At 35.0% G+C, this 24,139-nt stretch overlaps 1 protein-coding gene across 2 annotated transcripts in view; it reads left to right on the forward strand.

Moving 5' to 3' along the window:
* The window catches only part of wb (wing blister), a 104,845-nt gene that overhangs the window by 58,738 nt on the left and 21,968 nt on the right, over nt 1-24,139 (forward strand). For both annotated transcript variants that reach the window (XM_072302894.1, XM_072302895.1), the window contains 23 exons: nt 627-862; nt 2,006-2,234; nt 3,097-3,311; nt 4,634-4,821; nt 6,509-6,618; nt 7,646-7,823; nt 8,318-8,605; nt 9,356-9,495; nt 10,095-10,322; nt 10,810-11,064; nt 11,962-12,129; nt 13,059-13,231; nt 14,085-14,219; nt 14,931-15,186; nt 16,598-16,794; nt 17,569-17,762; nt 18,616-18,869; nt 19,426-19,537; nt 19,839-19,989; nt 21,031-21,175; nt 22,112-22,276; nt 23,021-23,181; nt 23,871-24,009. In XM_072302894.1, coding sequence (XP_072158995.1) covers nt 627-862; nt 2,006-2,234; nt 3,097-3,311; nt 4,634-4,821; nt 6,509-6,618; nt 7,646-7,823; nt 8,318-8,605; nt 9,356-9,495; nt 10,095-10,322; nt 10,810-11,064; nt 11,962-12,129; nt 13,059-13,231; nt 14,085-14,219; nt 14,931-15,186; nt 16,598-16,794; nt 17,569-17,762; nt 18,616-18,869; nt 19,426-19,537; nt 19,839-19,989; nt 21,031-21,175; nt 22,112-22,276; nt 23,021-23,181; nt 23,871-24,009 — 4,317 coding nt within the window. The remainder of the gene's footprint in view (nt 1-626; nt 863-2,005; nt 2,235-3,096; nt 3,312-4,633; nt 4,822-6,508; nt 6,619-7,645; nt 7,824-8,317; nt 8,606-9,355; nt 9,496-10,094; nt 10,323-10,809; nt 11,065-11,961; nt 12,130-13,058; nt 13,232-14,084; nt 14,220-14,930; nt 15,187-16,597; nt 16,795-17,568; nt 17,763-18,615; nt 18,870-19,425; nt 19,538-19,838; nt 19,990-21,030; nt 21,176-22,111; nt 22,277-23,020; nt 23,182-23,870; nt 24,010-24,139) is intronic.

The raw sequence follows: 24,139 nt of genomic DNA on the forward strand, positions 1-24,139 counted from the left end.
TCAACTTCCGAGTGCCTTTTTCAGCCTCAGAAAAGAGAACCTTTATACAAAGTTTGTCATAAGTCAACATAATGAAAAGACAAAAGTATCCAAAGGGAAGCTCTGATTGAAGGTTAGGGAACATCATGGAATCTGAAAATTTTGGAGTCCGGGGGAAATCAAAGAAAGTCAGAAAATTGAAAAATGAAGAAATTGTGGTTACCCCGAGATGTGCAAATATATTTTGATTTGCAAATTCTTTTGATACTTATGTCTGTTGTCCTCCTGCTGGTTTTTCTATCCATGTATACACATTTTTGCTGAACCATTTTTTAAAATTAATTTATTCCTAATTTTGTTACCTCATCAATGGACACTAGATTTTCTTTTCTAACTTATCACTCTTTAGTGATTCTGTCTGTGATCTAACCCAATGAATTAGCGTCCATTACAGCTAACATTTTATAAAATTCAGAAAGAGAGAAAAAAAGCATGCATCTAATGTTTACTTTGAACAACAAAGCAGATAATTCTAATGGAAAATTGATAACGATTGATTCATTTCTAGGCTGAGAAACCTCATTGCCCCTCCCCTATGCATTCGCTGTTTTTGATTGTATTTTCTAATTTTTTATTCTGTTACACAGGGTAACAATGGTCTGAAACTTGGCTACGGAAAAAGCAAGTACTATAACGAGAAAAATGAGAGCATCATTATCAATCTGATTGAGAGAGGTTGGTTCAGAATAGAGGATGGGAATGATACTCACACTGACTCACAAATACAAGCCCCAGTGTCGCGGGAACAGTTCCTCAGTGTAATTGGTGATATCAAGCATATTTTGCTGCGGGCAACTTTTCACACAGATCAAGTTGAAGGAAGGTTTGTATAGCCTGCTTCTATTTGGAACTAAATGGATGGCTGACTCATTCGAGTACTTTCTTTAACTAGAATTGGCTAACTGCATTATGAATCGTCTAATTTCTTCTCTTGTTGTATTTTTGAAAGCAAAAAAGAAAAAAGAAAACTATGAAGAAAAACCTCATAATGATGATTTAAAAATATGTAATTAGGAGAGGAAATGATCGAAAATTTTTATCTGCCACGTTTGGGGCTACAATTTTTGAATGGAAATACATCTCTACACCCTTTAAGAATACAAAAATGAACCAAATCCTCTAAAAATTATTCCTTGTAATACTGGAAAGATTTCGAAAACTCAAATGGAAATGTCAGATTAAACCGTGGAGGTGCAGAAAACGTCTGCTCTCTTAATCCTTCAATCAGGAAAAACACATTTTTTTCATCTTTCTCTCTTCATACTTTCAAATTTTGGGCAAATCACACATTTTAATGTAAAATTAAGAATTTTTCCATGAAATTGGGCATTTTGCCGGAGATTAACTCAGAAATATGACTTAATGCAAAAACGTCAGATTGTTGCAAGTGTCAGACACTTTGGAACTTTTTGCATCTCCTTTGGCACTGGAGTTCTGGAAGTCTCAAGTTTTCAGTTCAAATAGTGTATCTTGAAGCAAAAGCTATCTGAAATTCTGATGTGCCAATTTTAAGATATGATTTTGCTAGATGAAACTTTATTTTCATGCCCTCTTTTGGCACAAAGAAAAGCTAAACTGCTTGAAAATTATTCTTTAGGACACTAGAAAGAGATGGCTGCCAAAATCTCAAAACTCGATTTGTTTACCTGTTTCCGGAAAATTCACTTTGATCATCATTTTTGCTCCCTAACTAAGGCCCTCTTTCCTGTTGCACTGTTGTAAATGTTAAATCTCTTAAAGTATTCAACATAAATCAACCACTGAAAAACTTTCCTCTTAAAATTAGATAGCATTTTGTTGTAAGTAACCACCATTTTGAAGACACCAGGAAAGTACAAATTATGGTTTTCTCTAAAGTCTTAAAATCTATAGACATGATGAGACATAACTTAAGTCATTTTGCTGAGGCAAAAATTTTCTGTCCAAGCAACCCCTCCATGACTCTTACTAATTTATGTGTGTCTAGTTTGCTGCTTGCCATCCTTGAAACGGGGACAAAGAACGGAACGGGTGAAGTAGTCCGGACAGTGGAACGGTGCATTTGTCCAGATGGCTATTCAGGTTTGTTGTGCCAGTACTGTAGCTATGGCTACGCAAGGATTTTGCCTGACTCACCTAACAAACACGCCGTTTGTACCCTTTGCGACTGCAACAACCATGCTGTTAGCTGCGATCCCATCAATGCTGTTTGCACGGTCAGTACGCAAATTACCTGTAGTGACCATTCTCTATGAGACTTTGTATTATTCTCAGATTTAGTTCTAATCATTCTTTAGGTACAACATTTCAGACGCACAGATCCTCCCTGTAAGGTGGAGGACTAAAAGTGGCACCACAATTTGTAACGGACAGCTGGGTTGAATTTCTTACACATATCTTTGTGCGCAGACAATGGTCTTTAACTTACGCAGCAGCGATGTGCGCAGCAAATGCAGCGCCTTTTATCCTTGATGGACTTCTTGCAGAAATTTTGAAAGAAAAGAAAATTTCAATCATTGGAAATGATATGTATCGGAGAGTTTAAGGGCCAAAGATTTAAGAACTTGAGAAGTGGAATTTTGATACCTTTAAGTAGACTAATTTAATGATAAAATAGCCAAAGTGAAGTCAAATCTTTTACATGAGGAATCGTCAGATCGGATCATGATTTGTGCTTGAAACAAAAAAAAAATGAAAAAAATACTTTCCTCTGTTTTTTCATTTACTCTTAATGTTCTGTATCTTAAAAGGACTGCTGCTTCTTATGGTGAAAATAAACAACTTAAACTATCTAGAAAACGACTGACCTTTTTAAGTGACAATATTTTCCAATTTCAATGAAAATAATGCATCCAGTAGAATAGAATTTATCTTCTTTTAAGTTTCTCATGCTCTACTCCGCATTGTTCAATCATGTTTCATTGAGGAGAGTTAAACATCATGCTGTACCTTTTCTCAGAAAAACCTAGTGATTTCAATGAATTTTATCATTTAATCCTTCGTTTATATTTATGTGATTTAGACTCAAAATATTACATGAATATTTTGATTGATTGCTTGCCTTTGTTCAATTTGCAGTCTTGCGAGCACAACACAACAGGACCGAAGTGCGGGCAGTGTCTTCCAGGGTTCTACGGAAATGCTGAGAATGGCGAAATTGACGATTGCAAACCATGCGCGTGTCCGCTGACAGAAGCATCCAACAACTTCAGTGCAGCCTGCATTGCTAACGGAACGGACGACTACACCTGCACGCAATGTTCAAAAGGTTACGCGGGTCAACATTGTGAAGAGTTAGTTGTGTTTCTCATGATTTAATGAGTTCTAGCAGAATCCTTATATGTTGTATTTTGTAATTAACCAAGGAAGAAGGATATGGATAAAGGCCAATTTTTGAATGGCATTTTGTCAACGAATGAAGTTAAAGACAGGCTTTGTGCAATCGATTTTAATGTGCTATAGACACTGGTTTTTGGTGAAACTGTCTTCATAAATTGATTCCACGAAGTTTCAACTTTCAAGATTCCACAAAACAATGCCTTTTTTATGCCTACTGGAAACCTGGAAGTTTCATGAACACGTGGCTAAAATAAAAACTAAGCATGTGAGGAAAGCCTCTTGTAAGAGTTTTAGCTTAAGTTCAAAGCTTGGGTTGGTGCTATCATAATGCAAAGTATACGTTGCTACTTGCTAAGCAGTATAAGTATTACAAATTATTGTAAATCTAAACGAAATATGCAAATTATGGCCAAAACTAGCATTGAACTTTAGAAATGAATGGCAGGGAAGCCTTTGCTTGATGTTAAGTCTCAATTCAGCCATTTGTCGATGAAAGTTGCAAATCCCTTTCAAAGAATGCCTTTCTAGGGAAGCTTTTTGTATGCTTAAAGAAATCTGGGAGTTCCTATGAGGTACTCGCAGGCACTCGTGAAAAAGTCTTTTTTAGGGAGGCTCTTCGAACACTTGAAGATTTGTGAGTTTTTTTAATTTCCACTGCTTCAAAGCAAGTTATTTGGAGCAAAAATGGCATGTGTTTGTCGGCAAATAATTAAATCAGCATTTTCACAAATGCCTAGGCTGAATTTAAATGTTGAAGGTTTACAAAGTCATGCATATTTTTCCTTAGAGCTTTCGAGGTGTCAATATGTAGAAAATAAGAGTTATCAAACTACAAACTATCATTGTATTTTCATGTTCAAATGTTCCTCAAATACTTTTAGCTGTCAAATTTGGGGGGAAAATCTATATTTTAAAAAATTCTGTATCTTTTGAAATGAATGTTCATTTTTGAGCTGAAATTATCCTACCCAACCAACGAATGATGCAAATTTTTAAAAATATTTCTTATCCATGGAGGCGAATAATTATTTTGTCCCTAATTAGCAGCAAAGTCAAAATTTTAATTTGACCAAGAATGTTTCACATTTTGCGTAGGCATTTGATAAAATGCCTGTTTTGATTATTTGCGTGCGAAACATACTTGAAATCATTAACTGAACATGGTGCTGTTTATATACTCAAAAATCTAAAAATGCCAATAACTTTTAAAAAGATTGATGTAGATCTAAATCTGAACTTTTCACTGTATGACATTTTATCTTTTTCCGGTTTTCAGATGTGCATTTGGCTATTATGGAAACCCTCTTGAAATCGGCTCAACCTGTAAGCTTTGCGACTGCAACAACGGTCCATGCAATCAGGTAACTGGCCAATGCCTGGACTGCAAAGGCAACACTGAAGGCTGGCGTTGCGAGAAATGCAAGCCGCATCACTACGGGGACCCACTAAATTTTGACTGCAAACGTAGGTGAACTTGAAATGTCCATGCTTCGTACATTCAGAAAACCAAATTACATCGGAATGACTGTATTTATGGTGTCTGTAGATGCCCTTGTAAAGTATGCTCTTGGCTTTTCTCGTATAGCATCTTATTCGTGTTCTCATATTATATGTCTCTGTCAGGTTGATCATCCAGAGAATAATTGATGAAATGAAGGAATAAGTTCATATCTTCATCGGAAATTTTCATAAAAAAAAAGTCTGCGGTAGTTTTGACGAGTATGCCCCAATAATGCCCATAAATTCATTCCAATTAGTTATTTTTGTATTTTTGAAAAGTAGAGAGGGTTCTTGGTTCAGAAGATTTTTCCCAGATTTTTGCGTGACATCAACCCAGAAAAAACGAGTTCTAAGTTGTGTATTTTAAGCTTCTGATAAAATGCATATCATGTCAAAAGCCAAGATGGCATCCAAAAACATTCCTGCCAGAGCAATCTCTCCTCACACTGCCCAACCTCTTTGTTGCAATTTAAAATCTATGTAGCCGATGTCATTTCATGGACCATGGATTGCGACAGAGGCAGATGACTCCCAGAGACCTGGTCAATAGGAGATGGCAGTGGCAGGGAGATCCATGAGAGTACATACATGATGGAGACATGGAGTACAATAGAGTCGCAATGTACTGGAGCGCCGATGAAGTCAATCCATGAACGGGCCTTTCCAAGCCGCTTGTGCTTCGAAAAAAGTGAACCAAGTGTGAACTTAATGGCACTTATTATCATGGTGGCTTATGGAGAAATCAAAAACTGCTTGTGTTTTTCAACTTTTTTTAATTCAATCAGCATTAATTTTTGCAAATTTTGCTATAAACAGGTAAAGCCTCAACAGGCTCAAAGCCGTAGTGAATCCATTAATGTATCATACTCTTGAATAATATTCAAAAAGGGACGCAAATTGAGACTTAAACCAAGTGTGAACCGACCAGCATTTCTTATCACAGCGGCTTACGGGAAAAGCAACAACTGTTTCTGTTTTTTCGACATTTTTTTAATTCAATCAATATTGATTTGTGCAAATTTTGCTGAAAATATATACTCAAAGCCATAATGAATTCACTGATGTATGTTACTTCTGCATAATATTCATATAGGAATTTAATTTTTGACTTATACCAAGTGTGAACCAACCGGCATTTCTTAACACGGCGGCCTATGGAGAAATCAACGACTGCTTGTGTTTTTTCGACTTTCTTTTAATTACATCGATATCAATTTTTGCAAATTTTGCTTTAAATAGATATTCAGAGCCATAATGAATCCATAAATGTATGTTACTCCTGGATAATACTCATATATGGACTCAATTTCAGACTTATTACCGGCATACTTAGCTGGTTCAATGTGTGTGGACCTAGCACACGACATGTTTCTACCTGTGCTCTACCGTTTGAAAGTCAGGAGTGGGGAGCGCTGAGCGCAAGTCTCTGCGCATGCGTCATCGCTAGTCGCCGCGCACTAGTCTCCGAAGCACTGGACAAAACAGCCTCCAAAAGTGGCTTCATCGGCGCTCAAGTACATTGCGACTCTATTGTACTCTATGGATGGAGACCATGTCACAATAGATGCAGTTCCCTTTGATTTAAATAACGTCCAATTTTAAGACTTTTGGTTCTCTGTTTTGATACATTGCTTTTCATTGCTTTTTCTAGCATGTAATTGTAGTAGCATTGGCTCTAAGACAGTTGATTCCTGCAATACGGTTACCGGTCAGTGTGAGTGCTTGGACAACTACACAGGACGAGCGTGTGATCGCTGTTTTGTACGTATTTAATACTTTCCTAATCAAAAACTTTTAAGGAGTTTCAATTTTTGAGCAATTGATCCATATCGATTCATATTTTCCAAATAGTATGCAATTTATTCATAAATTGCTAGAACTTACATTGCGCCGTGGTGTGTCAAGAAAATGTACAAAAAATTAGATCAAGAAATACTTTGAAATAACTCTGGAAGTATGTTTTGAGGAAATATTGCAAATCAAAAGATAATTCATTGAGATTATTTAATTGGTGTTCCTCGATCAAATTTTTTACATCAGTATCTGAAGCTTTACAGAGAGATAAGACTATCAGGGGTTTTTTAGAAGGTCTCTCAAACTCCAAGCATATCCATTGATTAATCAGCTATTGAACTATGTCTTACAGTATTGACAAGCCACATCCAATTTTTATCAAGAAATTATGTATAATAGTTCATCTTACACAGTGATTTTCACTGCAAAGAATGACTCAAATAGATTTGTAAAAGCTAGCAAGAAGTACTTCATCAAGCATCAACCATTCAGAACCTCTGTTTATTTCTTTTCTTCCAAGTTTTTTTTTTCTGAAGGATCAATCCTCCTCCAAATTCTTTGGATAAGGTAGCATCCTTTAAATGATTTTTCCCTTTATTCATCATCATGTTTTCTCCAAATTTAACCTCTTGAAAAAAGCGATATGCAACTGTAGAAATGATGCAAAATTGAATGGACACCAATTGAAATTCATAATTTTAAAAAAAAAAATTAAAATTAGCTGCAATTATCTGTGCAACTCTTTTACTGTTGTAATGAAAAGAATTGATCGCAAATATGATTAAAATCTAATTCATTGCTAGGCTCTAATTTTTCATAAAAATATAGGAGAAACACTTATTACAGCATGCAGCCGTGGCATGACTTGAAAAAGCGCACATCCACTACATTCAGTCCCTTTTAATCAATCCTTTGGGATTGTTCTGAAAAAGTATCTTCATTTTCAATGTATTTATTTTTTCTTAAAAGGGTTTATTTTTTATTATTTTTGAAGGACGGGTTCGGAAACGTCACTGCAGGCTGCAAACTTTGTGACTGTGATGCAATTGGCTCTCAATCTGAGCTCTGTGATCCACAGTCTGGACAGTGTCCATGCAAACCAGGAGTAGCTGGTGATCAGTGTAACCAGTGTTTGCCATCCTATTACGGCTTCTCCACTGACGGTTGTAAAAGTGAGTCAAAAAAATAATCTAATTTAACTTGAATAATAATACCTACAACATAGCAAGGGTGAAACTCCCATAAACCATGCATCTCAGTTTGAAACGTTGCGGAGTTCTTGAACCACTTTATTCTTTAAATGTATAACTGCTCTTCGTCAACTCTCGAAACTCTCAGTGATTTCGTCTCTCAGTGTGGGGGATATCTTGTGAAAATTTTAACTTATGATGTCAAGTCAATCTATTTTATGGAAATAAAAAGAGAGCACACGGCAAATGTGATACAAGGTGTACCTAAAAGTTTCCCCGTCAATATCTTGGGCGCTGGATTTACAAATGTATTTTTTGGATTTTCAGTATGAGCTCTTTTGCATGAACTTCTGATGAAGAAACATGAGTTGAGCCGCTTTTTTTTGCTTACCATGTCTAGTGGTTTATTTTTTTTCTATCATGCGTCCTTGCCTTTAATCCTAGTTAGGCTTATACCAGTATTTTCTTGATGACAGGTTGTAACTGCGATTTGGTTGGGAGCACAAACCTCACATGCGACTCGTTCCTGGGAACATGCACGTGTCACCCGAACGTGGTGGGCAAAACATGCGATACGTGCGAAGTGGGTTTCTGGGGTCTTGGTTACACCGGCTGCCAACCGTGCAGTTGTGACAGTGTTGGCTCAGCCAACTCCACATGCAACCCTGTCACTGGACAGTGCGAGTGCAAAATCGGCATCGGGGGTCAAAACTGCGACCGCTGTCTTCCTGATTATTATGGATTCTCCGTAGATGGATGTTTAAGTTCGTACTTTCTTTATTCATTCCATAGCTGAAGCATATTCTAGAGAAACTGCTTAAATAATTTTTTCCAACTTTTGACAAATGGCATTGAAATCCTCATCTTGAGTGATTTGATTTTTCCCTTCCATATTTTAAGTAAAAGCTTAAGTTAAAATTAAGTAAACCCAGAAATTTGAAGTATATATCGATTTCGTAAGTGCAAAACCACTTATCTCCATTACAGTGTCTCAAAATTTCCACTCCTATTTTATTTTTTCAAAGAGAAACAAGCCAACTTCATAGCTTCAAATATATAAGTACAAAAAACATCAAATTGACTAGCTTTACGGAGAAAAAAAAGGAGTATGATAGGAATTCTCTAAAGCCGCAAAAGGAGGTACGTCCTTTCACACCTTGGTCAGGTTGAACTGTGGTTTCCAATCATTCAGAAATGAAGGATGAATTATGCACGTTTTTATTCCTGAACTTCACTTTATATTAGAATAACCTTACTAACAATTTCCATTTTTCCCAGTCATTTTCGTTCTCTGTTGTGTCAAAAAAAGAACGATACCTACTAGTTTTCTTGGTCGATATATCTTGAAAATACTTTACTTCTGGGAAGAAAATTCCATGTAAGTTAATGTTTTACAAACGCCTAGAAGAATGTTCTGAATATGGTTTCAATCTTTGTATTCTTCTATTTAATAAAATAATATTCACAAAGGTAAGAATGTGAGAATCCTTTTTATTTTTCTTCTTTTTTTGCAGAATGTGAACCTTGCAACAATCCTGGTTTCATCTGTGATCCAGACACAGGTCAATGCGTTTGCCCAGTTCTGTCGGAGGGAGAGACATGCAACGTCTGCAAACAAAATGCTTGGGGTTTCAAGCCCCTGAAAGGCTGTCAGGTAAAATTGCATGAAAAGTGATTTTTTGACTTTGCTTCACCATTGTCTAAATTCCTAGGGAGATATTGCCATGAAAAAAAGAAAAAGAAAAAATGTATACCTGAAACATTGTTGTAAACTTAGAAGGTCCTGGGGAAACAGTAGATTCTTGATTGACAGTCATGATTGGAGGAAAACTAAATAATTTAGAAAAATATTTTATTTCAAGCTGTTTGAAGTATTTTGCTCCAAAATTATGTTTTTCTTCTATTCATTTCTTTACAAGGTAAGAGACAGACAAGTCAACTGTTGTGCTTCTAGAAAGAGAGAGAGAGAAAACCCTTTTACGTAAATATTCGAGATACGATATAGAAAGTTTCTTTCAATAAAGTGCAAATTTTTCAAAAAATTTTATTCATAATTTTTTTTTAATGCCTCCTAAAATTGTAAAGTAAAATATTTGTAAGCTGTTCAAAAAATATTATTTTATCTAAAGATAATTGGAAATGTTTGAATGCTCTTATGACATTTTTCCTTAGCTCAACAGTGCAGTAGTAAACAATATAATAAGCATAGATAATTGGAAGTATGTACTCATTGGTGGATTTTCGTCCTTGCAGCCATGCAATTGCGACAGCCATGGATCTCTGAGCCTGCAGTGTAATTCGACCAGTGGTCACTGTCTGTGCCAGGAAGGTTACGAAGGGACTCATTGCAATCGCTGCTCTCCTGGTTACTTTGGTTACCCACGGTGTCGCCCATGCAATTGTCACCAACCCGGGGTTGACACACTCAACTGTCAAGGAAGGGAGTGTGATTGCGACGAACATGGCCAGTGTCCTTGCAAGGTAATTTGCATCATAATTAAAGACATTTTGAACTGATAATTTTTGCTAAATTCTAGAAATGTTCAAACAAAAGTCTAATCAAGTAGACTTGGAACTAGTGGTTTTTAAGAAAAAATAAAAAATCAGAATTTGTTCAGGTTGTAGAGTTTGCTTGGGGTTTTTTTTCCATCACTTGTTTGCATATTATTCATCTTTTAAATAATAGTAAAAGCTAAAATAAACACAAAACCAAGTTGAAAACAAGAAAAGCAGCATTTCATATGAAATGGGTACGGCTAAATGGTAAATTACTTGAAACTTTCTTCACCAAATCACCCAACTGAACGCCATATTTAAGGTCCGCCATACTTCCTTTCTTTATCTCAAAAATGTTATGCACACCTAAATTTATCATTTTAACAGGATACCTTGTATCCTTTTTACTCATATTTTCTTTCTTTTTCTTTAAAATTAATGTTGGTGCTTTCCTCTTTTATTTGATATCCAGTCGAATGTCATCGGTAAACGGTGTGATGAATGTAAAGATGGGACGTTCGGACTCTCCTCGGAAATGCCAGAAGGGTGTATACCTTGCTTCTGTTTCGGGAGGACCACAAAGTGTATTGCGGCCGGCCTTTCGTGGTCGCAAGTTCGACTCCTACACTCAAGGACTCTCTCTGTTGAGTACGATAGCAACGCAACACAGTTTCCTCCAGATTCGCAAATTTATCCTGTTAACACGCAAGAAATCTGTTTCATCAATGTAAGTTTAAAAAAGTTTTAGAAGCAGAATATATGCTCAAGCACCAACATATTAAACAATCAATTTATGAAGAAGTAAAATGGCTTTTTATTAAAAAATGATGTCCTAACGAAAAATAAACTAGACGGAAAAAAAAGAGTACAAAGAAAATCTTGAAGTAACTTTTGCACTTTTGTATTTTATCTGTATATGGGCTTTTAATTTTCTATGAGGCTGAAAAACTCAAATGATTGAGAATAGTCTGAAATTTTTGAACTCCAAGTTAAGTAACTGTGAGATATCAAAAATTAATGAAATCAACTTATTAGGCCCTCTACACTATGTAGTAATTTCTCTTAAAGTAAATGATTTACCATTGTAAAAATAAGTATTAACTGTTAGAATGAGTAAAGGAATGAAACCTTACTTGTTTTTTGTTGCATTTTTAGAAATTTTTTCGCTCTTACTTTTTCAAAGCAATCTTCACATTTTTGGTTCTGTTGAATTCTTTAATCGTTTATTTTTTCAATTTTTTGCTCCGTGCCTTATTTTCTTTTTTACACCAAAATTGGAAGATTTTTTATAGTAGGGAGATACTTACCTATATGCTCAGTGCCAATCTTAATTTGCGTACAAATCCATGCCAAATTTATGTTTACTGTAATAAAATAACAAGAAAAAAAAATCCATAAAATACTGGAGTTCACAAGACTCTAATGGCACACGTACTGCTGACAATAATCCTCTTTGAATCAATTCATTTTGTTTTAAATCAGTTTGCCAAGAAATATCCTCCGCATTAAATTATTTTGAAAAAACATGTCTTGGGGTACAAAGATTGTTGAGTAAACACTTACGCAACTCTGCATCCGTACTTAGTAAGAAATCATTCATTGATATTTTTTGTTGTTTTTCCAGCTGGCAGTTCCGGGTGGTGGAGAGATGAGCCTCAACAGCGAAGGTTTAAATGTAACAAACAATCTGCGAATAATCCCTGGCGATTTAGGTGATGTGCAAATCGGAGTGAGCTTTCTGTTTGACACTCCTGTCTACTGGCAGCTACCAGCCAGTTTCCTTGGAGACAAGGTAGGCCATTTTAATTTGTCCAGCAATAAATAGGGAATAACCTGAGAGGAACTAATTTATAATCTTGACCAAAATTTTGTGTTTGTAAATGCAATACTAAAAAATGAACGTGCATGTTTTAATTTTTACAAACATGACGAACCTACTTTTTGACTTGAGACTCTCCAAAAAGATTACTCCAAATTGACCTCCTAAACTACTTTTTTACTTCTTTCTTTTAATGTATTTTGCTTCCAATTTTTTTTTACTATTCCATATGGTCATTATTCAAAAGTATGTGGCTGTATTGTTAATCTGCCTTTCCTCCAAAAAATGAAGTTCAACTTGAATTTGAAACATTGCAATAAATCTGACTCAAAATTTTTCTCGAGTGCAGAAAAGAGAGTTAATTCATAGGGGCAATTGCTCGAAAACTGTGATAATCACATCTGAGAAATCTGAAATTCACTTGTAAATTTTTAGCAAGAAATTTGCTGATTTCTGAACTCTTTGCCTAAATATGTTTAATACGATCAAGACATAATTTGACCAAGATAAGTCATCCTGGTTTGAAGATGAAACGGAAGCTGCAGGAAATAAAAAAGACAAAATTCTCCTAATGAAAAATCAAGATGCAGATAGAAAATGAAAACGATAGCAGAAATAATTGAAAAGGTCTCAAAAAGTGCCTGAAATTTTTCATGAAAGTGCTTGATTTTTTATTTTTGAAGCTGCATAAACCATAGCTTTAGAAAATGTTTTCCTGTAAAAAATTAAAGTCTGATTCTCTAAACATACTCAACAAAAACATCGCTATTAATATTTTCCCCTCTTTGTATGAGGGTCTTGTGGCTGTCTTGCCTGCTCTACTTGATCTTAATGAATTAATCGTATGCAAAAAACTATGACTCAGTCTTCCATTTTTTTCTAAAATTTCTTTATATTTTCAGGTGTTATCATATGGTGGCTACCTGCGCTTTGCAGTGGAAACGGAGGGAGGTAACACTCTCTTACCGCCTGGAGTGCTGTCGTCGTACCCGCTCATCCAGATACAAGGCAATGGGAAGATTGTTCTTGAACACTTTCCCGCTTTGCCGAATCCCTCAAACCGCTATGAAGTTCGGTAAATCTCCATTTTCAATTGTGACCATCAATAGGAAAAGGGACGTGGATTCACAAAATTGAAAATCGAGTCAATTATACCAGAGCATTCTAGAAACATGCATGCTTTAGGAGTTATGGAGGATTAAAGTTGACAAAAAACGAAAATAGCGCAATAATTGCTGAGTTCCAAGTGTCTGAGCTGAATTCACTGTCTGCGTGGAGGAAGCAGAGAAGAGAGGTCAAGTCCGCTCATTTTTCAGCAACTTTAATTCGGTTTTCACATTTTTTTGACTCTGATTCTTCATGACATTCGAACTGTTTGTTTCCCTAGAATTCACAACCCTTTCGTTAAAAGCGGAATAAGATGACAAATTTAAAAGGCGATTTAGTTCCGATCAAAATTGATATTTTTGTTTTAAATTCATTTCCTCTCAAACAAAAACTGAAAAATGCACAAAATAGCCTTAAAAATAAAGTTTGGCATTTTTCCCTCAAGAATCTCCAATTAGGCAATTTTGGACAGTTAATAGGGAAATTTGGATCTTCAATTGTAAAGAAAGTATGGGGATACAAAGGTTCCGACCTGAATACCCTACCTCTGTCTCCCTAAAGGTTTTTTGATGCCCAAAAATGTTGAAAAATTAGGACCAGAGCATGAGTGATTCACAAATAAAGATTCATATCCGTTGGGGGGGGGGGGGGGGGGGGGCTGCTCATTTTTGCACACGCTCTTTGGGTTGCTGTTGAATCATAATTTACAAAAAAGGAACTTATTAGTTCTTCCTATTATTTTAATAATTTTTAAATCAAAGTATTGAAATATGGAACCTGTTTTCAATCAATGAGATATTTTTTTGTTTTTTTCTCTGAAGGCTTCATGAATCGTTGTGGCATGTGAAGAATAATCCAACAGAGAAAATTAATAGAGAAACATTGATGTTAACCTTGCAGAATTTACAGCATATTCTCATTCGGGCTACCGACTCAGTCGATTTTAAGAAAGCTTTGTAAGTATAAAACCTTTGCGTATTTTAAAAACAATTTTTGTAGACCTGCACAGTAATGCTAGAACACGAAACACTTGAAATTTGAAAGTAGTGAAAAATTATCAGAAAATCTGCCTCTCTACCTAAAACCCTCAGAAAGCTAGTCTCTTATAAAATATTTCTGAAAAATGATGGCACAAATTGCAGCAGCCATCTTTGCTTAGCTCTCCTTGACTCAAAAGTAGTTTAAATTCTAAATCAAATTTGATTTCACCGGATTCAATAATCCTCAAATATTAAATTTGGCAGTTGTTATAGGTATCTAGATCTGGTAAGTATCTGATTTTGAAGGAACTTGGTGTTCTTTTTTCTTTAGCTTTTTCAATACAGACAAAAGATGTCAGAAGTCTTGAAGTTTTCTTCGTTAAGATAATTGGTTAGAGAATATTTTTAGGGCTGCAAAAATTTTTTGACCATGCGATTACGTGCAGCTTGATAAAAACAAGCAAAGAGAAGGAGAAGAAGAAGAAGAAGAAGAAGAAGCAGCAATCAAGCTGAAAATTTTGGGGACAAGAATGGGATTTTGGGTAATTTTTTAAGATAGGAAAGCCAATCCGAAAAATTGGAAGGCTAGGAACTATCTGCATCCGTAAATTTTCTGTTATATACATTTTACACTGAACTCATCAAATTTTAACAGTTTTTTTTTTTTTTTTGTTCGCTAATACATAGATTAAGAGATGTATCATTAGACAAAGCCACTGAAGCAAAAGGCTCGGTCGTTTCCAATGCAGTAGGCGTTGAGCTGTGCGAGTGCCCTCATCAATATAATTCCACGTCGTGTCAGAACCCAAGCATTGGCTTCTACCGTCACTACAACAAAAACAGTGTTGGCTCCACTGTTATCATCCAGGTCATCGGGGAAGCAGCTCCGTGTGAATGTAATGGCCGTTCAAATGTTTGCGACATTGAAACTGGCCACTGCCTGGTAAATTACTAATTTATTTGAGATTTCTCTGCTTAACAAACAAGAATGTTATAAGATTCCCAATTCTTCATATTTTCCAGGGTTCTTAGTAATCTGCAACTGTCAGGAAAAAAGAGCAACATGGAAATCTTGATTTAAGGAGCTTGTTATTTTGGTTTATCATATTTGCATATATTTATGCTACAAAACAGGCTCCAAGAAGCCTGAAAAGTTGCGCAAATAAACTGTAGACAAAGTAGCATAATGGTTGACCTAACCTTGAAAATGAAAAAGCTTACTAACGCGGTTGTATTTTTTCATTTGCTTGACGCAAGTAGTTTTGAAATGTTACAATCTTAACTCAATTCTGCTGGCTGGAAAGTTGAGTAACACAGCAATTTTTTACTTTCTTTTTTTCTGGAACTTTTTGACCAAATATGCCACATTCTAAGTAATGTCAAAGATAATCCTTCTTGCACAAATGTTTTTAAAATCCTCTACTTTTACTAACCACCAGCCTGACAAAATTTTCATAGACTTAGCATATATTGTCTAGAGCGGGAAGAGAAGTGATACTATTCTTCAATCCACATACCAATGGCTAAAGTAAAAAAAAATGCATCCATTGTAATGCGTTTATATGCATCTATTGAAATGTTTCAATGTCTTTGATTATGTTTCATTTTTTTGAAAAAACACTGGCCAAAATGCCTCCTTGAAATTTTCCTTCCATATTTTGAATGAATGAAGAAAATTCACAGACATTTTTTTGAAAATCTACTCATTGGTTTCCTTTGAAAAATATTATATTTGAGTGGCAATTTACAAAGTCGTACTGGAAGATACACATTTTTGCGTCCAGCCATCAATATGTAGCCATCGTTGGGAAAGGAGATTTTAATCTACAAGTTGAGCTCAAATTTGAGTTTTTAGAATTTAAGCATAGATAAGTATTCTAAGAACATTTTAGGGAAAGAACAGTGACAAATTTCAATCCAAACTGAGGTTATGGTGGTTTGCAGTTCAAGAAAATTTTTAAACAGAAAAAGCTGTTTAAAATTCTAATCTGCAGTGTTCAAGTTCAAAATAGCTATGTTTTAATACGATTTTATGTCTTTTCTTTGACCTTGGCTCAAAAGTGACTTAAACTGCTTAAAACTCAGGGTTTAGAGCACTAGACTAGAGTGAGTTTTCCTTGGATCTCAAAATCCGATTTTTTTACCTAACCTCATAGAAACCGGTTCACAAAAGATTTTGCCTCTGTGGAATAATGCTAAGGCCTCTTATCCTATGACTAGTCTCTTGTTGACAAAATATTCCCTAAGAAAAGACCCTTCTGGAAATTAGCAAGAATTTTTTTTACCATAAAGTCCTTTACCCCAAAAATGTATGTTCCTCTACAATTTCAATACCAATATGTTTTTCTCTGCAGAATTGTTCTGAGAACACAGGTGGAGAGAATTGCGAGTATTGTGCCGAAGGATATTACGGCGACCCAATCTTGGGTCCATGCAAACCGTGCCCTTGCCCTTATACCGATCGTAATTTTGCTCAGAGCTGTCAAGTTTTTCCTGGTCAAGAAACCATTTGCACATGCAAACCTGGCTACACCGGCAAAGTGTGTGATAGGTAAGTATCTTTTGTCTCACTTGAGACAAAAACTGCACGAATTTAAAGTAGCGTAACTTCATTCTAAGCTGCTTGGCTCCCGACGTCCCTTTTTTTTTTCCTTTCACAAAAAAAAAACCTGACTTTTTTTTCCGTTCACAGAGAAACTATGTTACATTACGCCCTGAAATTTTCCATAGTACACGTGATTTTCCTCTTTTTTAGAGATATAGCACACTTACTGCACTCACTATCAAAATTGTTTGACATAATTTGTTCGTATGACCTTCTCGTAAAGTGAACTAATTTTAAGGCTGACTGCGGCCAGTTATTGCTTTGAAGAACTTTTTGCATTGCTGACGAAAGCTTTTTTTTTCATAAAGCTTTAATTTGTAGTTTAATGTGACAACTTTGAAACTAAACCACCATAGATTAAAAGTTAAGATCGTCTTTCCTCAGATCTATGTTTCTTGAATTGTAAATTTCAAAGTGCCATGAACTCCATTTTGTTTGATACTTCTTGCGTTATTTGCAGCACAAAATTTATGGAACAATGCTCTAACCAGCAGCACCAATATCTTAATTTTTAGTTTCTCAGTGCTGATATCTTTTTTCCTTGTGGGTAGTTGCATTGCGCAAGAAGAGCAACCAAAAATGGTAAAACAGTATGAAACCTCTTACTCATACTGAGTTGTTGTCTCTCTTTTTATTGATATATTTTTTTGCCTTTAACAATTTTTCTTTTTCCTGAAAATGTGCTTTCATTTTTAATTCATTCATGAACTGCTATTACAGGTGCAGTTACGGGTGGTTTGGGTTTCCGCAGAAGATAAACGGATCATGTAGGATGTGCGAGTGCAACCCTCACGGGAGTGTGAGCGATGAATGTCATGAGTTGAGCGGCCAGTGCAACTGTAAACTGGGCATAACCGGAAGGGACTGTTCCGTTTGTCCACCTCGCCATACCCTCTCAAACAAAGGATGTGTAGGTAAATCCCTGTCAAGTGTCTTTAATGTTTTATTTTTACTACTCATTTTCTTACAGATAATGAGCTTTTTTTTATAACACATTGCACAATATCGGATCCATTCATTCTACCTGACCGCGCAGATTTCCAAGTTGGAATGTTTGCAATAAGGTGTGAGTTGATAAGTAAATAATTCTGATAAAACGGATGAAAATGTACTATCAGAAACAAAAGTTGCTTTACATTGCCCTTGCTGTCGCAAAGTCGCCATTAAATCCTTGCTCAAACCATACGTTATGATTTTTGGGGTGATATCTTCGAAGAAATTGCTGCGAAATTGTCACTTTATCATTGCTGATTTTGTGCAATTTATCCGTGCGGAAACTGCGAAAAAGCGAGGTTCCTTTTAACTTTAATTCCGTATACCTCTCACAGTTTTACACTCTTGAAATTTTGTGATAATTTTATGGAAATGAAAATATATTTTACGCGGTTATTCTCCATGTTTAGAGCACACTGATCAAACAACATTTAGGGGCTAGAATCGAGTATGATAGAGCCAGTAATATCCATGTAAAACTGCATAAAATTATTTGAGAATCAAAACTGCCCAAGAGCAATTCCTATGTGTTTTCATAGAAAGGTTAAAACTTTCATTTTTGTCACTCTGGGTGAAAGATAATTTGTAAAAGGATCTTCAAATTGATGTTGCTTTCTTATTGTGCACCTCAAGTAAGTTCATTGCTGTGTAAGTGTATAATCTCCATTTTTAAGTTAATATGCCATTAACGGGTCATTTTTACCAATTTATTTTTTGATTTTGAAGTTTGTTTTTTTCCCCTGTAACTTTGTATTTCTTTTTACCTTGAAACAGCTTGCGAAGATGGCTGCACTGATTTATTGTTGGACAAATTGGAAGATCTGGAAGGCACTCTCAGAGAAGCATCCATCACCGTCTCTGATGGCACAATCGCTGCTCCTTGGCCAAGGCTCATGGTGTTCGAATCAAACCTGACGGAACTCGAAAGCGTAGCACAAGTTTTCTCCAGCACCAATCGCAAGCTGAATTTACTCTTGGAGGACATCGATGATGTTATCAAGAAGAAATCCAAGCATGCTCTCACTAAGGTATTTCTTATTTGCATTGAGTCACTTCAAAGGCATGAACTGTGAAAATCATTAAGGCACTTATTTCTCTAATTTTATACTGTTCCAGCCTCTTGAAAAAAAAAATTTCAAGAATGAATTTCACCTTGTTCAGTTCAGACTGCAAGTTATTATACTGAAGAAACTTAATACAATGACTTTCAGTTGTTCCGTTGAAATCGTGTCCTTTTCGAAGCCATTATTTAAAGAAAGCATGTTAAAAAATGCTGCAAATTTTGCAACCCACGATGGGCAACAAACATGGCCATTTTACTGTTAGTTACCTACTCAGATGTATTTGATAAAACATGATTTTCTCAAATTTTGTGTTCATAAATGGTACATGATTTTTCCCTTTTATTATAGAGCTTGCACCCTAGGAAAAAATAAAAATAGTTTTATGTTCTGGTTTATTTAAGTTTGGAATGCCTGTAATGCAGTAGTGTAATGCATTGCCTAATTTTCGTTTTTATGTGGTTAAAACCTGCTTTGATGTTGCCCAGTTTTAGTTATTTAGTCTTTTTACGTATTTTTTCAGGTGAAAAAGATAGAGAAAAACAGTTTGAATGCTTCCACGGATGCTTATCTTCTCCGAACAGATGCTGAGACAGAATTGCTAGCTGCGAAAATCCTAGAACGTGAAATTTTTGGTAAGACAATAATTCTTGAACTCTGCTTGATGAAAGTTGCTAAATGCACTCTCTGGAAGCGGTAATATATGCTTTTTTTTTTTTTTTTTTTTGGCTTGTCTAAATATCATCAAAATTAGTGTTTTTCCTTATTGCAGTAAGTTTATTGTCACTGTAAACGCCTTGTAGATGTCTCCAATTTCTTGCAGAATTTGCAAACTAAAAAGTGTGCGTTCATTGAAAAATAAAATAATAAAATTCATTTCTTCAATTTGCATCGGATTGAAAGCTCTAAATAAATAGTCTCCGTTTCTTCCTTCAGAAATCGTTTATTCATTGAAAAGCTATGGAAAAACTGAAGAAAGTGAGGATGTAAATACCGGAGCTGCCCTGTCCGAAGCAAAATTGCTGTTCAATCAAATCAGAGATTTCGATTTTGAACCAATCACAATCAATGTCATCAATGTCTCCGAGTGAGTATAGATTTTTTTTCCCGTCAATTTTTCTTTTTTCCTCCATTAACGCAATTCCTGGTTTTTTTCTCTTCAAATCTGAGTTGTCCCCTCAGTCGCTGATTAAATGAGAAATGGAGAGTAAAAATTCAAAATATCCAATTTTCCTTCAGGTTTCACCAATATTGTATACATTCTCCATCACTGCAAAAGGAGATACCTGGTTTCCATTCATGAGTTATTAATTTGGAAATTTTTTCTGAATTCAGACCTTGATTTTAGGTCAAAAATCACGATTATCTAGCCTTTGAATTCTTTTAGATTGATAGAGACACTTTCTGAAGCCTAGCAACGTATGAAAGCACTGTAGGTGCTTTGAAATTCCATTCTTTGAATTCTACCGATTTTCTTTTCTTCTTTATGGAAGAAAATTTGCCATCAAAGCATGCATAAACTCTCTTGCGAAGAAGAACATGAGAAGAACACGTTAAAGCCCTCGTGAAAAGACACTAGTACTTGTCATGGAGTAAGGCGTATAACCCTTAAAGTAAAGTTTAACCCCCTACTTTAGTACCCCTAAAGTAAGTTAAAACTTGTTGGCACAGCAAAAAAAACTAATCTTGTATAAAATACATGATACTAATGTTTGCATCGTTAGTGATATTTTAACATTTTGAAATAAGCATTTTGCTAGCTGTCAAACTTTATTTGTGTTTACCTCTAATTCGGGTTTCAATTTATCCATCTTCAACTTTGAAATGGTTTCAAAGGGTCAATTTTTGGACTTAGGTGTTTTTTTTTTTTTGTGCAGAAGAATATCCTCTCAAGGCTGCAACTTAATCATCTCATTTAATTTTTCCCCCTTTTTCCCAGATCTTTCACTTTCATCTGTTCTGACAAGTAAAAAATCAACATAAAATTCAAGAATATGATTTCATTGCCAGTATTATAGCTCATTTCCTGAAGTAGAATTGAAGAGAGGTTCTTTTTGATTTATTGTGGAATACTGTACTCTCTTGAATTTCATTTTTTGTTTTTATTTTTCATTTTCATTCCTCCAAGGGGTTGCAAAGCACTACTTGATGATGTTGAAGAGTCGAGTAATCATAACGATTTGGATAACCTTCAAAAGAGGCTGGATACAGTCCTTGAAAAAATCAGAGATCTGGACAAAAATGTTCTCAACATAATGGGCAATTTAGAAAAGGTGCGTCTTTATTCTTTTGACATTTTTCAAAAGCATACAAATTTTATGACATTTTAATCAGACACAAAATAAATTATTACTATAATCATGCACCAGTATTTGATGCAAGAATACTTCAATCTGTGTAACCAAATTACAGTGGTTTGAAGTTTAGGGTTCAAAAAACATTGTTTTTAAAAAAAAAAAAAAAAAAAAAAGACTGTTTAAAATTCTAATTTACCTTATTCAGGGCACCAAATTGTCTGATTCCAGTGCAATTTCACTCGGTAAAAGAAAAAAAAAAAAAAAAAAAAAAAAAAAAAAAAAAAAAAAAACCAATTAAACCGCTTATATGTATTTCAGTTTTCAGGATATGGGAGAACATTTTTTTCAAAATCTGAAAACCCAATTTTTCAACTCCACTTGACAAGAATTGCTCATCTGAAAATTTTACCTCACTGCATCAAAGTTTCTTTTCCTGTGGGTGGTCACATTTATGAACTGCCTGGATCATATTTACTATTAATAAATAAATAAAGATAATTTCATAACATATTAATGGTTCTATACTGAATTGTAACTTAATCCTTGTGCCATGATCAGCTTTTAGCATCGTCCCAGGTGCCAAATCGTGGATTGAGGGAATAAGGCAGGAAATGAGGAGGTGCGATTTGCCGGAGGAGCTCTGGCCAGATCGCTGTTAGTGGAGGCTGGGTGTCGTAAAGCGCACAGAAGCGCTGTAAGAGCGACCTATTAGCAGTATCTCTATCGAATTTGTAAAATTGGCCCAAAGGGTCAAAACAAAATCGTGGTCAGAAATTTTTTCTACGAAAATTCTGTAGGCAACAACTGCATCACAATGCAATTAAGTTCTTTTGGCTCCTAAATGATATGGGTTTTAAGTATGCAAGTACTTGACTTCTGTTTCATTTTTCATACATTTATTTTTGTGTTCAGGTTAGGCACACAACGGAAAGTAACAAAGAGGTAGCATTGCGGCTGGACGAAGTTTCAAATGAAATCGTCTCCATCGAAAGCGAAACTGATGAGACTTTGAATACAACTCTACAACAAATGGATGTGATTGAAAATCGTTTTGAGGAATTTCAATCAAACGTTGAGGTTAGTTGTATATCTTATGTGTGCCACTATTTTAGTAGTATCGAGACTAGCAGTAGTACGCTAGTAGTAGTAGTTGTAGTAGTAGTAGTAGTAGTAGTAGTAGTAGTAGTAGTAGTAGTAGTAGTAGTAGTTTTTGCCAAGGCAAGATGTGACATAATTTTTTTTTTTATAAAATTGACTAACCAAAATGTTCTCTTTTGTTTGTCATCTCTTCTCTTGTTTATTCTTCTGTTAATATTGTTCATCAATTCCTTCACAAGCTCGGGATTTACATTAATGTTGAATTTTACTTTGTATCAAGATCAAATATTTTGTTACACTTCATCTTGTTTGTAATTTTGCTCAATTTGATCAAGGTAGATTAAAGTTATTAAAAGTTACCAATTTATCAAAATGCTGTTTAAGGAAAACATCTGGTCATGTATCAAAACGATTGTCAATGTCGTATGATTTTTTTTGTGTAAAATGCACAATTTTACAAAAGATTTGCCAAATATTATTGGAAAATTCACCAAATTTTCTTGAACAGTGGGCCAAAATTTCATAATAAACGTATCAAATTTTTTGATCACATCAATCATTACATTTTTGCAAACTTTTTTCATCAAATTTATTGAAATGGTTCGAAAAATTCCCAAAGAATTTTCATTTTGGAAAATCACGTATAGTAATTTTTTCAGTGAAGGCACCCTCTCAACTTTCAACAGGAAAAGTAATGTTTGCTTTAAAATAATTCTAAAACAGGAATTGAAAGATGTCGGAGAGTATCTGAAGAATCTTACGAGACAAGCATCGGAGAAAGAAGCCAGTCTGTCAAATCTGAATCCACTTTACAAAGAGGTCTACGTTATTCCCGCCCAAAAACACGCAGATGGTTTACTAGAATCAGCTCGCAGTTATGATGAGTAAGTTTCTAGGTCTCTGCGCTCTGATGTTTTTTCATCCTATTGTACAAACTCATTGATTGTATCAATATAGATTACAGATTTTTGCAAAGGTATCAAACTTTTTTTTTATTTTTTTTAAGAAGAATATAGCATAGCCTTTGATTAAAACAGTGGATTGATAAAAATTGAGTGTTTTTCTTAGATATAGGTCTATATAAGACAAGAGGAATTGTTTTACAAAGTTTCAAAACTATCTTAGATATTTTGTCATTTTGAAAGAAAATTAGCCAAAAAATTGTATGAATGCTCAAGGAAATGCTTTTCCTAGAGCATTTCCTTGAGCATGGTTTGAACTCTTTGAAGAGCACTTCAGATTTGTTTTAGAACATTTTTCTGGACGCTCTGGATGTTCTTTTGTTAAAAAAATATGATGAGTTATTTGAAGTAAAAAATTTAAATGGTAAAAACGGAGCTTTGAGTCTTGGAGATCTGAAATTAAAAGCCGTACTTCAATGTCTTTTTCAAATTTATTTTACAACCTTTAGGTCTTTTTAATATTTTCCTTTTTTTTAAACCAATTGCTTTGTATTCCTTCATGAATACTTTCTATTGATAGGGTTTTACAACAGAAGTCACAAATTACACTTATTCTATCAATTTTTATCCATTTGATCCGATGTTGAAGTGTATCTTTGAATTTCCAACAGTCTTTTCCAGTTCACGCGGCAAAAGTCGGACTATGCATTACGCGCAAGCAAAGCTTATCAAAGTATCATCGATGCTTTGAAAAGCGCTCGAGAGGCGGCTGTCAATGCCAGCTTAGCTGCCACGGAGGCTTTTAATCAAGTGAGTCTGCTTTAAATTTAATCATTTCTTACTCAAGTTTCATTTCCTATTTATGTAGCGTAGTACTATCTTCACAAGGCATTTTGATGAATATATAGTGCTTTGTTAGCGATGAATTTGGTTTTTTATT

Source organism: Bemisia tabaci, chromosome 7 (assembly GCF_918797505.1).
Source record: "Bemisia tabaci chromosome 7, PGI_BMITA_v3".
In the NCBI taxonomy this organism is placed as follows: Eukaryota; Metazoa; Arthropoda; class Insecta; order Hemiptera; family Aleyrodidae; genus Bemisia; species Bemisia tabaci.